The 16,584-nt window shown below is 47.0% G+C and overlaps 1 protein-coding gene across 1 annotated transcript in view; it reads left to right on the plus strand.

The window, feature by feature from the left end:
• Positions 1–1,177: 1,177 nt before the first annotated feature.
• METTL24 (methyltransferase like 24) overlaps positions 1,178–16,584 on the plus strand; it is a gene marked incomplete at both ends in the record, with an annotated part of 49,534 nt that continues 34,127 nt past the window's right edge. Inside the window, one exon of the mRNA XM_082306355.1 lies at positions 1,178–1,474. Coding sequence (XP_082162481.1) covers positions 1,178–1,474 — 297 coding nt within the window. The remainder of the gene's footprint in view (positions 1,475–16,584) is intronic.

Genomic DNA, 16,584 nt, shown 5'->3' on the forward strand with positions numbered 1-16,584 from the left:
GCTCAAGACCAAAGCCAGCCTGCGCACTTTGTATTTCTGTGTAGCACGTCCCCGTTGCGAGACAAAAGGCCCCGTGTGTTCCCGCAGAGGTGAGCCCTGCCCTGCCTCTCGGCCCTGCTCAGCTCACCCAGAGCCTTTCCTTCACGGGTGAAACCAAGGATGTGTCGTGAAAATTCGCAGCTGGCCCGTGCCGACCCAGGAGAGAGGCTAGGACGCGAAGCATAGGCTTAGAAGAGTTGTTCATGCACATGAGGTGTCCCAGCCGAATTGGGGCACCCCAGCTGTGGTTTCACGCAGGGTTCTCATACCCTTCAAACATTCAGGTCCAACACGAATTGACCGATCACTGACACCCACACTGCTGATTACTAATCATAGCAAAACTGCAAAGCAACTCTATTTTTGCAGCATTCTTGCTGCTTGCCTATTGATCCGAACGTCCCTGGGGTCAGCCTTGCTACAGTTACTTATCTGCAACGCCAAACGATGCTGGGAGGGTTTCAAAGACGTGCCGGAGGGGCTATAGGATGCTGGCGTTACCTTGGCTGTCCCGGGGTATCCTTTATCCTTCATGGACAGCTCTAACCTTCCAAGAAGCAGAGTCCTCACTTCCAGGGCCGGGCTGTCCTTTAGCTTGTTTTACTTAAGCATGAATAATACGCAAGTCTCCAGTAAAATTCCACTACCTCGTGACATTGCAGTGCATAATGTGAATTAATCTATATATATTAACAAGCGAATACACTTCCCTGCTGTGAAGGCGGGTCGGTACAATAGTTAGGGAGGGGAGTTTTCGGAACAGATGCCGCGCGTTGGGCCCGGCCGTTGAGGGCAGCGTGGGTCTGGGTGCGTGGAGGAGGGACACGCAGGTGTGGGCACGGGCCGCGGCCCCGACGGCGCCAGCGCCGGCCCCAGGCTCCCGCCCGGGCTCTGACCCACGTCCCGCGGGGCGGCCGCCGGCGGGCACCCCCGGCGCCCCGCAGCCCCCGCCGGACCGGGGACGGGGACGGGGCCGGGGCCGGGGCCGGGGCCGGGGCAGGGCCCCTCCCCGGCCGGCCCCGCTCGGGGCGGGGTCTCCCAACTTTCGGCGGCGGCCGCGGGGCCCGGCCCGCCGGCGGCATGAGCCCTGCGGCGGGTAGAGGGGCGGCAGCGCCGGGCAGGGCGAGCCCCCGCCGCCATGCCCAAGGAGCGGCCGCTCTGGCGGGGCCCGGCCTTCCGCCTCTGCCTGCTCTCGGCCGCGCTCTTCCTCTGCCTCCAGCTGGGCATGAGGCGATCCTGGTGCCCGGAGGAGAAGCCCCGGGCGGCGGCGGTAGCGGCGGGGCGGGCGCCCCCCCCGGCCCGCGGCACGGAGCAGCAGCCGGGCGCGGCGGCGGCGGCGGGCAGGCGGCGGGTCACCTACGTGCGGAGCGGCCGGCGGGGGAGCGCCGCGCCCGGCTGCTGCTCCCTGCAGCCCCCGGGCGGCCGCCGCAGGAAGGTAGGGCGGGCTGGGGCGGGGGGGGGGAAGAAGCGCCCGCCGTGTCGCGACAGGAGCGCCGCTGCGTCGCGAGAGACGCGGCGCCAGGGCGCCCCCTCTGCCCCTGAGGCGGAGCTGAGGGTGACCGGGCTCCTGCGGTCCCCGCGCCGCCCCGGTCGGGGCCAGGCTCTGCGGCCGCTGGGGGACACCCGACCGTGGGAGCCCCGGTTCGCAGCTGCGGCCTCGTCCCGTGGCTGAGATGTTGCCGGTACCTGAGCAGAGGTGACCGGAGGGTGCCGCTGGGGCGAGGTGGTTGTGATGGCGGCTTCCTAGGAAGGCACCTCCTGGTCAAGAGGTGTTTTTGAGCGATGCTGCTCAGCCGCAGTAAAGGTGGAGCGTGGGGTGGTGGGGCTGAACAGGTCAGAGCTGGGTCTGGGGAGGTGACCTTGGCCCGGAGTCACCACGCTCGCTCAGCAGGCTGAAACACCCCCGCCCCGCTTGGGAAAAGTCCTTGGGCACTCTTGGCATCCGCATGCCATTTCATTCGCTGAAGGCCATCAAGAAATGTTTCTAAGACATGGTCTGCATGAGAATTAACGAGTTAGGTAATGAGCTGGTAAATGGACCTGTAATTAGGTTGAGACCTGGCAGTGATTGTGAAGCCTCCTGGAGAGGCGAGGACCACCGTTAGCCTCTGGCGTTCAGCAGGAGCGAGGGGTGCGGTGCTACCCTCTTCCCCCCGTTACCCGCGTGCGGGACCAGCAGCGGGATGCTGCCGCCTTCAGCAGGCTCCGTGCCGTCTTTGGTTTTGGCAGATGCCAGTCTCTCAGGAATCACTTACAGATTCAAGTGTTTTTTCTGTTGAGTTTTACTTTGCAGTCTTTCAGGGGGACGAGCAGTCTTTCAAAGGTTGGGAAAGAGTAGTTTGTCACCTGTTTTGAGGCCCCACTGTTGGGGTGCAGTAGTAATGGTCTGTACGGAGATGTGCAGGTACTTAAAGCTGGAATGACTGTCAAGAGGAGCAAATCGGATTTTGCTAGAGATGGGACCGGCTTCCTGGTCAAAGTAAATAACTATTTTTGATGTTTGCCTTGACAGGAATAAAACCAGAGTTGTCTGTGGAATGGCTAAACCTTCTACAGTTCTTAAACTGAAGCTTTATCCATGTTTGCTCAGACTCCCTTGATGAAGAGACCTCTTGCTAACATCCAAACCACCATCTGAACAGATATCCTGTGATCCCAGGGTCTCATTTGCAAATCTGCTTTCTTTTCTTTGCCTGTGCGCCCCCAGTAATTTAGTTTTTATTTAAAGAGGAGATGGACAATGAACTCGTGTATAGTTTGAATTTCAGGTTCGCCTCATCCTCCGTGGGGAGCTGTGATGGGAAAATAAAACTGCTATTTTCTGTCCCTGGTTTCCTGAAAGGTTTAGAAGGAGAAATGAGATAATTCCTTACTTCCTTCACCACTGTGGCAATGGTGAGGACAACATTGTCACGTATTTCTTCAGCATAATGACTATATGGCGTCCTGATGTGCTGTGGTATTGACACCCTGTTGAGGCATCTAGATCTTGCAGTGTCAGTCTTTGTGTTTTTTTTTGTCAATGCCATGTTGCCTGGTGTTTTCCTACAGCCCAGCTTTTAAGTGATTATGGAAGAATGTCAGCATTCATGGGCGGGGGGGGGCGCAGAAATTGTAATCATGTGGATTCAGATAGCTTCTTGAAAACATGTGCTAAGCATGGCATCAAAAAATAGGAGGCAAAAGTAAAGCATATCCTAATTTATTTCATGATTTTTGAGGAAATCCTAGTGGAGAAGTAGCATCAGGAGAGGCTGCTCGTTGCACCGGAGAGCTGGCAGCACCCTGTGGTGCTGGAGAGCTCGAGGCTCTGGAAAACCCACAGTATGTTTTGGTGCGTCTCCAGGCGAAGTGTGTGAAACATCGCTGCTGTGGTTTGTGGTGTTGGGCACGTTGCTGCTGAGGTCTCATTTGAATCCCACTAATTAAGTCAAGTGAGAAATACTAGTAAGTAGAATACAGGGTGGAGTTGCCAGGTTGAGACCATCAAGTGTCTTCCATGTTCAAATATTTGACTTGAGTGTGTTGCTTCAGGCTAAGAAAAAACCTACTTAAAGTGAAGATAAGGCTTTGAGGATAGTGAGGCTGAAATTCTAGGAATTACTGGTTTTGAAATAGAGTTGTTAAAAATGTAGGGGGGAAAAAGTGATGGGAAAATAAAGTAGAAGTGGTCTAAGTACTGCCATTTTTTCTTGTGGAAGTGGTGATCATGCATGATAGCTAAAAAAAAAAAAGGTGATTTGATTTATTTTTTTTTCACCAGGAAACATTGTATTCCACTTCAGACTGTTTTAAGAGAAGGCGGGGGCTCTTATCAGAAAAGGCTGCTTAAATTGGTGGTCTGGGGCTTCTCCCAGCAGCTCTGGAGAAAGGCGGCAGCGTGCAGCTGCTGCCAGCGCAGTGGGCTGCTCTGTGTAAATGCTGCCTGGGGGAGAGGGGCAGGCTCCTTGCACGGGTCTTCGGTGCTGTACCAGGGCAGGATTGCTTTTTGCTGTCGGTTTTATATGTTTTCGTGTCTTCTGTCTGTCTGTAAACCATTGTCAGTCCATTTCTGAAGCCTGCAGAGGCTTTCAGGTATGAGGTTTTTTTCCCTGCTGTTGATGGTGTTGGTGTTGGAGTATGTTGCAATAGGCGAGCCAGGAGGATGGCAGTAATGAAAAATCAGTGAGGCCAAATTTTGCTCTGTTTTCCTAGTGCCACTTGGTTATAACTCTGTTCACACTTACATCACTGAATTAATGCAGAAGACTGATGAACGGTGTTTCCATAGATCAAGTTGAATGTCCTACTTTGTGGCCATATTAAAAAAAAATTGCAAACACACACAAGGAAATTATTTGATGCCTGCTTTGAATCACTTTAAAGTTTCCTGAAGCGAAGTTGTGTTATTTATTTCCCAAGCACAACTGCAGTCAACCAACCAACAGCACCAAAATGGGAAAAAAAAAAAAAGGCCCAGAGAGGATGGGAAGGATGGAGACTTGTCCATAAATGGCCCCTGTGTCTGCAGGGAACTGCCTGTGCCGTCGTGTGCTTTTCCTGACGGCTGGTAAATCTCCGTCAGCGGAGGGAGTGACTGTGCGGCAGATGGGAGGGTTTGACCACCAAGGTTACAAGCGTCTGTTCGTGCCTTAAGATGCACGCATAAAAAATGCTAACTGAAAGCAGCAGGGAATAAAGTAATTTAGCTATGTGACAGCTCTGGGAGCTGCCAGAGCTGCCTTTTCTGGTGCCTTTGGGAGCTGTGTTGCTCCCAGCTGTTTTGCTCCCAGTGGAGCCTACCAAAGAGCAGATGCTGCTGCTCTTGCTGACAATAAACGAAATTCAGCACTGAGAGCATATGATGGTCACCTGAAGAATGGGAAGAGTTATATGTTGTGCTGCAAATGTAAAGCAAATGGAAGTTTGTAATCCCATTTGGATATTGGTGGGAGCACTTAAAACTCTGTTGTTGCTAGTAAAATGCTCAACTGTGTTTATAAACTGTGATTCTAAGCTCTGGTTGTGTTAAGCACTGGTCTGGTAACATATGCAGCAGATAAAAACTCCAGCTACATAGAAACACACAAATTCTGCCACGTGTGCCTGCTCTTGCGATAGGTATTAGTGAGGTCTGCACCCACATAGCACTGCGGACACGTGAGGTGAGTTTTAAAATGTTATTGCAGGTTGTGATGGTGAAAAAAAAAAAATCTTGTTACATTTGGATTTTGAAATAACAGCAAATTCTTATCACAGTGATTGCAATAACAAAGTTATGTTGGCTCTCGTGCTCTGAAATGGGGAGGAGCCCTCTCGGAGAGTCTGGTTAAGAAAAGCTGGAGTCCTTTGCCTTCTGGGCAGATTTATTTCCATGGAGGAGAAGGAAAAAAAAAAGTTTCATATGGTTATGCACGAAAGAAGAAGGGCCGCTGTTAGTCCAGGCAGGTGTTTTACGTTCCTGCAGTTCTGCTTGCTGATGCAGCAAGCGCTGTGACTGTGTCTCTCCTAAAAAGCGAGGTTCGGGGTCTCGCTTTCTGCCTGGGTGTAGCTGGGCTGTGCAGTGGGAGGCTCCCGGGAGGCAGGCTTGGAGAAATGCTTGAGGCTGCTAGGCTGCAGCCACAGGTGTGTCTTCTGAAAGCGTGCCTGCTGGAGGACAAGCAAATTACTAAACTTCGTTTGAAAATTGTAATATCAGCTGGAAATCACTTTATCTCTTGTTGTGGCTGTCCAGAGGTGGGGAGCGCGGTACGCTGGCAAAGTTAAGCTGATGTTATTTTGGATGCTCTTTCATCTCATATCTAGGGATATAAAAATGATTGCCTTCAGTGATTAAAAGCTAAGAGTTGAGTTTGCTGCTGGGCCCATACTTGTATTTTGTCTGGGATTATAACATATTTTGAACCAGGAAGTATCATTGCCTGAAACAGAAAAATCTTGTGAGATTATATTTTATAGGCGTTACTTGCACTGGTATACATTTGTATTTTGGTTCTTTATAACTGCAGACTAATCGTCTTTTGCTGTTGCTTGTTGGATTGCAGGTTTTGTTTTTCTTTAAATAGGAACTATTTCTGAGCAGTTACTGCTTCTCTGCAGTAATGACTGATAACAGTCTCCTTTTTAATATAATTGAAATCTGCAAATTATTTTGGAGTGATATTTTCGAAGTTATGTGGAATAACTGTTTGGCAGTAAATAATATGGCAGGTTCAAAATAACCTCATGCAGTTTAGCATCACATTATTGCTAAGATTTTACTTTTACATTTGATTTTTAATTTAAAAATGACAATGCTACTTACATTTATGTCAGCGATATGTAGGGCTTATGCAAAGAGTCCTTTTTAATTCTTCTGCATATCTGGTAAATAAATGTATTGGATGTTATCATTGCCTATTTGTATGTATAGTGTTTTCAAGCTGACTTCACATCTTTAAAAACCTGGTAAACTCCGGGTGCTACTTGAATAGGAACAGTCTGCCTCTGGATGAGCAGGAGCCAAAATTCTTGGAGAAAACTTGGTTATTCTGAAGTCAAATGTATCCATCTGTCTTTCCATATCCCATGGTGTAATAGCTGGTCTGTTTTGGATTGGGACTTAACTTCTATAACAGCTTATTCATTATGTATGCCTGGAGCAATGTTTTAACATTACAGCAAAGTTTAACACGACAGGGCTCTGGAAGCTGTGAAGCGAGTCACATCGGGCTGTATTTAAAGGAGCAGATTTGCCCAGGCTGAGCCAAAACAAGGGAGCTGCTGCGGCAGCAGGCGGGGTCAAGGCAGCCTTTGGGATCTCCTAGTGAATTCAAATCCAGAGCTTATTCCAGTCGCCTCACCTGTGTACCAGGCGTGACAAGCTTCACAGCGTGGAGCACTGTTCTCTGAATGCTGCGTGGAGGGTGAGTAGCGTCCTAGCTTTGATGAGCGTGAGTTGCAGCGGTGATCCTCTTGCAGAGGAGCGCAGTGCTGAAGAGCTGGATGTTGGTTATTCTTTTGAGTGTGCCTGCTTCTGGGCACCTCCTTTAAGAACAGGTAGACAAACTGGAGAGAGTCTCAATGGGAGGAAAAAGGCGTTAAGAGGTGCAGGGAAAGCCTGGCAGAACTGGTGCTTGTTTTGAATAGGGAAAAGTAGGTTTTGAGAGGAATGTGCCAAGACTCTTCAAGCTAAAAAAAATAATTTTTTTTGAAGGGCATAATGACCGATTGTTCCCTAGGTCCACTGCAAGTAGGACAAGAAGTAACTGGCTTAATTTTCAGGCAAGATATTAGGAAAATCTTTTAACTCTGCATTTGGGTAAGCAGTGGAAAGGCTCCCTAGAAAAATGTGAACTTAGGGTATCCACGCAGGGAAGGTCTCACGTATCCTTAGTTGTGCTTCAGGGCAGGGAAGTAGAGTCAGTCAACCTCCTGAGGTCCCTCTGGCTACATTTACCTGCTCTGCAATTAGAGAAGCAGTCTGGCAGGTACAATGTGATTAGCCAAACTGGCATTTAGCCTGAACAATGATCTAATGTCAATGTAATTAAAAGCGGTAATGGGGTCTTTAAAGACTATAAGCCATCCTTGCCCTGGCTTAATACCTCACTAGAGAGACCGGACCCCACCATAATTGTCCTGTGATGACTTAGTGGACCCCAGAGGAAGGAACACTACTTGATAACCTTTTTCCCCCCAGCCCTTGGAGGTCTCTTACCAAATATAAACCAACCCAAAGTAGCTTAGCTTGTGAGATTAGCACAAGGTAGGAGCTTATGGCTGCAGGCCATTAGTACCTGGGGAACAGCTGTGAGAGCCTTGGTTGGTTTTTGTTCAAGTATTCGGGCTAATAGCACAGACTGAGAGAGGTTTTTGTGTTTGGAAGAAAAGAATAAACTTTTATTGATAGCAGTTTTCAACAGCAGACAACCACATCTTGGGAGCGCGAGCCAGCTCTGCCTGTAAATGGGGGCAGCTGAGGCACTGGAAGGTACCCAAGCACGGGAATCCTTCTCCAAGTAGCCAAGCAAGGGCAATACTGGGCTTTCACTGTATTTTAACTGCAGATGAAATGTGTTTATGGTAGACCGTAAGGAGGAGATGGTAATGTTTTTTCTGACAATGATGTCACTTGCAAGCTTGTGAGGTAAATGCTCACTCAGAATAACTTTGATTCTTACACGCTTTTTATTACCTAAAATAGGTTCTTCCTTCATGAATTTTTGAGGAGCAGCTGGGGAATATTATCCTTCAGAAAGTCATTACAGCTTTATGAGACTTAATTATATCCAATAATACAGATTTCATTCAAATACCTACTCAAGGCTTTCTTTCAGCATATAAAGACAAGGGAATAATTTTTTCCAGATAGCTGTGGCACAGAAAAATTGTTTTTCAGGGTATTTAATTCCTATTTAAAGACATAACCGAAGGACCGAGGTGGTAATTTCTTCTGCAGATGCCTTGCTCCATGATGGCCGTTACAGTCGTGCCATCCTTTTCTTGAACCAGGTTAGATGGTCCACAGGCCTTGTACAAAATGTGAATCCTTTATGACTGTGCTAGCAGGTGCAGAAGAAACCCATACTGATCCAGGCCCGTTTGCGGTCTTCAGCTCAAACTGCTGAACAGGACCGCTGTGCGGGGAGGCAACCCGCGCTGCCCTCCTGCCCGCACGATGATGCTCAGAGGGTGGCTGAGCAGCTCTCGTCATGGCCTCTGTGTCCCACTAAAGGGCAGCAACTCAGTAAACACGTCCTCTGCTGTCACCTCTTTCTTCACCCCTCCACAGTTCACTGTGTTTGGGGTACTGGGTTGTGTTGTCTGGTGTACGGCTGGTTATCAGACCTTATTAGCAGAGAACAAGCAGGACTCCCCTTCACACGCTGTGTATGTGCTCGGAGGAGGAAGGATGTCTTCTGCACGAAAGCAGCTCTCGAGCAGAAGGTTGGAGGAGGTGAGCACTGGTATGAAAGTCAGTTGTACAGCAAGTCACAGTCTTGTCATGGGAAAAGAGCAAGAGTCCCTGAAAGTCGGAATTTTGACAGCCTTGAAGACAATGAGCACAGTTAGTACCAAAAATGATCTTTTGTCACGTTTCATGTTTTATAGTAGAAATAATAGAAGTGAGGACAGTTTTGAACACGCCGCTTTCCTTGCTCAAGCAGTTCTCGAGGTGGCCAAGCTTGCTTCATTCTTTTCTGAAACGTCCTTCTTGGGAGAGAGAAGAGGCCAGAAAGAGAGATCTGGGACAAGTAAAATACTCCCAGAAAGCCTTAGGGTTTTTCCTTAACATCTCTGACCTTTAGCTGCCTGCTTATGAGGCAAATATTTAACTTTGTCGCTAGTAAGGTTTTCATCCCAGTTTGTTCAGCCAATTCACGTCAGCATTTACCCATCCAGCCGGGCAGTTAACAGAGATGTGTGTCTGCTTCAAAGGTGCGCGGTAGGTGCTAGCGTGCCAGGCATCTCTCTCACGCCACTTTTACTGAACCGTGGGCATGGTTCAGACTGAGGTGCAGCTGGTGGATCTTTGGTGTGAACCCAGAGCAAAACTCCAGTGGCCCCTGACAAGGGATCCAGGACTGAAATCCCGCGGTGAAGAACAAAACCCTCTAACGGCTGCCTTGCAGACTCGTACAGGCAACGTGACGAGGGCATCATCTCTCTTACAAAACAGAGGTAGAATTTGGAGGTTTAGACAGAGTTAGTGAGGGACCTCCGGTCCTCACACAAGAAGTTTGGTTTGGTTGTGGTAGACCACGCTGTCCTCCTGCAGCCTGGCAGTGACGGCTGTCACTCACGGCACAGCTTAGATAAAAGACAACGCATAGGTGAGAAAGTCTGTGTGAACCACCGCTAATCTTTGATGGCATCTGCAGCAGCCCCCTCTTACCGCTTGTTCTAATATTAACGTTGAGCTGAGTTTGTCTTTGGCTGTTCAGCGCTCCAGAGCTGTGTGCGGTGGATGTGAGTCATTTAATCAACTCGAGTGTTTCCGTAGCTAGCAGATACACACCAAGATACTTTTGTGTATGATGAAACGTTGTCTGGAGCCCTTCCGCGCTGTTGAAGTCTAAGATCAAATGGCATTCAGTTCAGTGGAACAAGTAAAAGGGGAAAAAAAAATAGAGATTTTTATTTAATTTTTCTTTTAATTGTGGTATAGCATGTATATCCTGGAATCCATAATGTACATTACTCACCTCGATGTTGTTTATGTTAGTGTTTCTGTATACAAAAGTGATGGGGTGACACGCTGCCCTATTTTGAGCTGGCAAATCTCTAAGGGTAATAGAAGGCATGTGCGCAAATGGACTGATGCCGTGGGTAACAGACAGATGAAAGCCATGACTTTGAACTCACTCTTACGGCAATAACTCGGTCACTTTAAGCAGGAGATGGTGGAAACGTTCCCAGCTGTTTATGCAGTACTAAGTGGAAGAGTTTGGATCTTCAAGGATACGTGTTTTCCCCTGCCTGATCTACTGTCCCGTCTTCCGTAGTCTTGCTTTTAAATGTGCCATGAGGCTCAGGTGCCATCAAGAAAAAGGCGCTGGCTGTGAGGTGCTCATGGACTGCACTGTCAGGGAGTGGGTGGACGGGGTGTCCTTGGGTGACTGCTGACCCCTTGCAGACCACAAGTCCTGGGTCTGGCTCGGGGGGAACCCCTTGGTGGTTATTTTGCTTTCTTTTTCATTTTTTTGCAACATTTAAAAAATAGCCCTGTAATTTATGTCCTCCCTGACACACGTATAAATATGATAAATGAACCTTTCCTTATGTCTTTGTGTAATGATAAATGTAATAGTTCCAGCAGCTGTTACTACATACACAGAAATCTTGCTTCTCACTGACGTCTTCTCTGTATGCTCTGCAGGCGGGAACAAAATGGCTTTGGAGTGTTCTTCGAAAGTCAGTACCACAGAACTGTTTTGGCTTTGCAAATACCAAATCTGGGGGATCCTTGTAAGGAACGTCCTTCCTGCTGCCACCTCTCCCCATCATGCAATGGGGGCTTCTCTTGTCTCGGGGAATATTGGACCAGGAGGACTTTTCAGTGAGCTGTTGACTTCTGAAGTCTCTTAGGATTTTCAGGTCAAGCCAACTGCTTCAGATTTTACATGGAAAACCTCTGGGTTTGCATGCTTGTTGCAGAAAGAGCTAACCAGCAGCTCATGTAACAAGTGACTCACTGAAGTCTACTTTGGGTTCCACTGTTAGATTTCAGGTGCAGCTTCAGGTACATTACTGTAGGTTTTTCTGGGAGTGACAAAATTCTGGGTCGTTTCCAGGACTGACCTTGTGGCTCCTGCAGACTGAAGGAATTGAACCCTCTGCCCTTCATGGGGCGTGGAAGACAAACTTCGTGGGCCTCAAGAGCTTAGCAAGGGAAGGCCTGCAAAGAGCCAGTTAGGCAACTCGTCTCTCTTAGGGATATTGCTAAAATAGTGGATGCTCTGTGTTCTTGCTATTGCTTTTGATGAGGTAATAAGTCAGTATTTTTTTGTGTGTGTGTGTGACAGGGTGGTCTGCTGGGGAAAATTAACCTAGGCTTAACGTAAGCAAAGCAGCAAATATCAGTGATGTGCCAGGGGCTAGACCTGGTTGGGAAATGCATGCAGTTGAAAATGACGTTAGAACTGGTGAATGTTAACACCGTCGAGTTGCCGTCGCTGCTTTAACCTTCCCCCCCTTTGCCTCATCCATCCCCACCCCTTTTCCTCATTCCTCTCCTAGCAGCTAGCTAAGTCAAATAATTAACTGGGAGCTTCAAAGTCAGTGCCCTTTATTTAGCACCCTCTTTCATATTTTACAAAGAGACAGTGTTTGAAATGCTAGGGGGAAGAGGTCGTAATGCCTACTGATATGGCATGTAATGTTGAATAGTACTTGCCACTTAGAAGCCTAAAAATGATAAGAATCAGCTTGAAATTCTTCCTGCTCCCTGCGGAGTTGATGGCACTAGTGGACGATTGAGATTTATCTGAGATGAGTGCTGCAGGGTAGGAGCTGCCTGAAAAAACCCCAGAGGAACAATAAAATTTGTTAATACTGATGTCGTGTCTCTTTTTGGGCTTTCCTCATGGTTGTGCTGCGGCACTGAAACTTTCAAAGAAGTGAACTTTGTTTCATCTTGAATAGAGCAAAGCAAGGTCATCTTGTTCCTTTTCCCTCGCTCTTTTGAGAAAATTAAACAAGAAGCAATTATGTGTCAATTGGCTGCTGCTGAGCTGATGTGTTTCTTCTTAGTTAGATGTCTTGATTAATGGTTTGATCTTGCTATTATTATTCCTTATGAAATCTCTGGGAATTCTGGGTACATCAGGAGTTCAGGGTCAAATCATGTAGCTGTTCAGTGCTATATTCTGTGTAATTCTCAGAATTAGTAATAAAACATTGGAAAATGCCCTTAACTGAAGAGGATGGTGCATATTTGCCCAAGCCTGTCCTCCATGGGCTTATGATACTTGGGTCTATACTTGTCTTGAACAAAAAATACTTCAAAATTGTGTGCTTTGAAATGAGCTTGATTTTCTTCTTTATAAATTGGAAAATAAATGTATCATCTTGTACTTAAAATCCTAACAGTTTGTAAGCCAGCTCTCGTTCCCTTTCTAGACATGGGGAGCTAATTGCCCAACACACTGTTTTATTTTGCTTGGAAGACTTTTACATAGCTCTAGACTAAGGGCAGTAATCCATAATCATATTAAAAACAAGAAAGGGAGTATGTTTGCAGACATTTAGAGCTAGTGTACATTTCATTTTGTGGAGCTCCATTACCTTGTTTAATTAACTAATGCTTGTATGCAGTAAGGAGTTGAAGAAGAAAAAAAGTGAAGTTTGGCTTTTTAGGTCTTCCCTGGCTATCCCGTAAAACCCAGTATAATCAAGTGAACTGATGGTGGGGTGGTGGGACGGAAGCCCACAGGTACCTGTTGTGGATATTTTCTGTCTTACCTTAGGTTTTACACTTATGAAATCTAAATACCTGTAGAAGTCACTCAGCCTTTCGGTTTACCCATGGATAAGAATTAATGATTACTTGCTTTATGATATTATAGATGCCTGGTGACAAATATTGCCCTCTCCTGCTCCCTGGGCACAGAAGGCCCTCCTGGTCCTTGCCCAGGAGGGGCAGATGAAGGGCAAGGGGTTTTCTGGTGCTCCAGATCTCCCTTGAGGCTGGAAGGTGTGGTGGACCGTTTCTGTTCAGACAGTTGCACTCCACTTGGATGAGAGAGAAGGCTGCACAAGTGTGAAATGCTCTTACTTGTGTGAAAGCATTAAGTTTTACTTTAAAGCACCTTCTTTTTCCCAGTTCTTAGCCTCAGGCAGAACCGGCTGAAGTAGTGAACAAGCTGCCAGAGGCATCCCTGTCTGTAAATCACAGTTAAAGTCCTGGAATTTGCACAAAATAAACTGCTTATCTGGCTAGCTGAGTATTTACTGATAAATTCTGTTTGTTGTACACTGTGGTTTGAAGGCAACCTAGAGGAAAATAGCTTGCTTTTTTTCCCCTGTTGTACGGATTATGACATCTCACATGTTTTCTCAACCAAAGCACTTCATTTAAAGCAGTTATGAATACAGGTTGAAACTGTGGTCTTGCCTCTGCTTAGCTAAATTCTGAATTTGACAAGCAGTGACCAGTAGTTGCTCTATCTGTTTCTTCCTGTTATCTTTAAGTGTTGGCAAAGGCATGCAGGCTCTGGAAATAATTCAGCTGATTGAGTATTACGCTGCTTAAGCAGTTTTGAGAATTTGCTTCCATAAATTTCAATCTGTTCTGGCTCCTGGTTTTATCTCCATCAGATATAAATTATCATGCTGTCAGCCTCTGGATAGCGCAGGAATGCTGCTGCCTGATTTATTTATTTTATTTTATTACCATAGCAAAGAAATCCCACTTGACTGTTTTTAAAGCTGTGTGTCTCTCAGCAGAGTGAAATACATCTTTTTTTTAGTAAATGTGTATTTCTCCCTGATGTTGCTGAGAGTTGCAATGGCAGAGCTGTCAGTCTTCGGTGACCTTTGAAGGTCCGAGGAGGGGTTCCTTGGTGCAATGCTGCCCCTTCCTACCTCTGCAGCCCCCAGCTCCTTTGGTTGCGGTGGATATATTCCTCAGAGGTAGCGAGGGGTGGTAGTTATGCTATGTAAATAATAAATCAGATGCAGTGCTTTCTGAATTCTTAAGTGCCTGCAAATTAATATTTCGGCAAGTGTTCTGAAACATGTGCATCCTGTAATCACAAACCTGCACCCAGGGTGATGTACGTTCGTTGCTGGACCCCAGGTCTGCTGGTGAATTTACGGGAGGGTGTCCACGACAGCTAATTTAAATCTGGTAAGCTGGTTCCCAGTACCCATTTCTTATGGAAGTCAGGGTTTCAATTTGAATTCGATGGAGCATTAGTCACCTAAATTCCTCTACAGATCTGGCCGTGTCATGTTAGTTTTGGAAGGTGCTCTTTATTTTTCCAAACCCATTTCTTAATTCTTAAAGTGATACAAATTCTGTCACTTAAAGTCAGTGCCAAGCATCCTTTTTTTCTGTGTGTGCTTTTCTTATGAGCCAGTTGTTTGGGGGGAAAAGACACAAGGCTAAAAGTATGCTTGCAGAGAGCTTGAGCGTGGGCTTTGCGTGTGAAATGCTGAACCTCCCAAGGCATCGAGGTTGTTGGTGTTTTGCATCAAGGTCGCTGGTGTGGCTTGCCTGCAGGTTAGGCCAGCAGTTCCCCTGTGAGCGCGAGAGCTGTAATTTGTATGCGTGTGGCTCCATTTCATACTGTCAGATGGGAAATCAGAAGCAAAAAGAGCAGAAAATAAACATGAATATTAACAAAAGGAGAGCAGAGGTGAAACACTTGGTGATTGCTGCCTTTCCAGGGGTTGTTATGTATGCATGTTCAGACTGATTTGCTCTACAAGGGTAAAGACTCTTTTGGTTTCAATTACCATGCATTGGCTCAAAGGTTTTCTAATGAGAATTGAAGTCAGAAAATTGTTTTCTTCATTTCAATGCGAAACTTTGCATTCAAGATGTATTGCTTTTTTTCTTTTCCCTGCTAAGCGTAAGAGTTTTACTTATGGTGCAAACTGCAGCCTTGGGAAGCAAGTGCTGATAAACTGCTCTCAAGTGAAGCCCTCTGGGTGATGCTCAGAGCTGCCTAAGTTAACTCTCGCAGCAATCGCATCCTGCTCCCAGGCAGATGAATGTGTGCTGTGCTGTGCTGCAGAGGCTTGAAGGAGGTGATGCACAGAGAGCAAGGAGCTAGGGGAGAGTTAAGTGCATCCTAGAAGTTCCCTCTTCAATAAAACAAAACACGCATCTCCAGACGTAGAAACACCCCTAGTTATTAAAATTCTTCATAAACAAGTCGTGTCAAAAACTCATTTAAATTGAAGACACCCACTAACTAGTGTGGAAAATGCTCTCATCGCAGGACTGGTTTCCATAGGCAGGGTTTACTCTGGTAAGTAGCCTTGCTGCACGGGGGAGCCTGACTCTATGTGTTACGTTGCTTGCTCATCTTGGCACAAAGCTTTTGTTCCTCAGCTTAACGTTCCACCATCGAATCTTTGGATAAGACCATGGAGCAGATCCTCCTGAAAGATATGTCAAAACATAGTGAAGACAGGGAGGTGGTTAGGGACAGCCAACATGGCTTCACCAAGGCCAAGTCGTTCCTGACTAATTGTGTGGCCTCGTACGATGGAGTGACTGCATCAGTGGACAAGGGAAGAGCTACGGATGTCATCTACCAGGACTTCTATAAGGCCACTGATATGACTCCCCACAACATTCTTAGCTCTGAATTGGAGAGATAGGGATTTGATGGATAGACTGTTAGATGGATAAGGAATTGGCTGGATGGCCGCATCCAAAGAGTTAGAGTCAATGGTTCAATGTCTAAGTGGAAACCAGTAATGAGTGGTGTCCCTCAAGGGTCTGTAATGGGACCAATACTATTTACTTTGAGCAACCTGATCTAGTGGCAGATGTCCCCCATGGCAGGGGCTTGGGTTAGGTGATCTTTAAAGGTCCCTTCCAACCCAAACCATTCTGTGATTCTGTAACACCCTACAGTTTTATAGCGCTGGAGTTTGTCTATGGGAGGAACTCCCTATGCGGCCTGCTTGTTCCACTGCCCCAACCTGATACGTACAGAGGATGGAGCAATCCTGTGGTGGCTGGGTACAAAGAAGGCTGTGTGTTTGCGTACAGTGTTGTCAGAGCTGCCTCTGCTTTAGATAAACTCGGAAAAGTAAAAAAATGGGGAAATAGAAAGATTTCCCGTATTAATATTTTTTTCGGTTCATTATGGAGTTTGTGCAGTGCGTGGAAGTTTCACCATTGGAGCGGAAATTCTCAGTTTAGGTGGCTGCAGAACTAGGTGTCAGCTGCGTTTCCCTGGGATGCTCCCAATGCCTGGTGCCTCAGAGGGAACCCAGTGCTTTTCTCTCAATACAGGCACACGCATGCAGAGCAGGAGCGTATGTAGTAATTTCTGCAATATGGTTTCTTAAGTGAAAACCTCATATGTTTAAGAAAGCCAAACTGCAAAGAAAAGTAGAAAA

This window comes from Platalea leucorodia, assembly GCF_965183815.1.
Source record: "Platalea leucorodia genome assembly, chromosome: 3".
NCBI lineage: Eukaryota > Metazoa > Chordata > Aves > Pelecaniformes > Threskiornithidae > Platalea > Platalea leucorodia.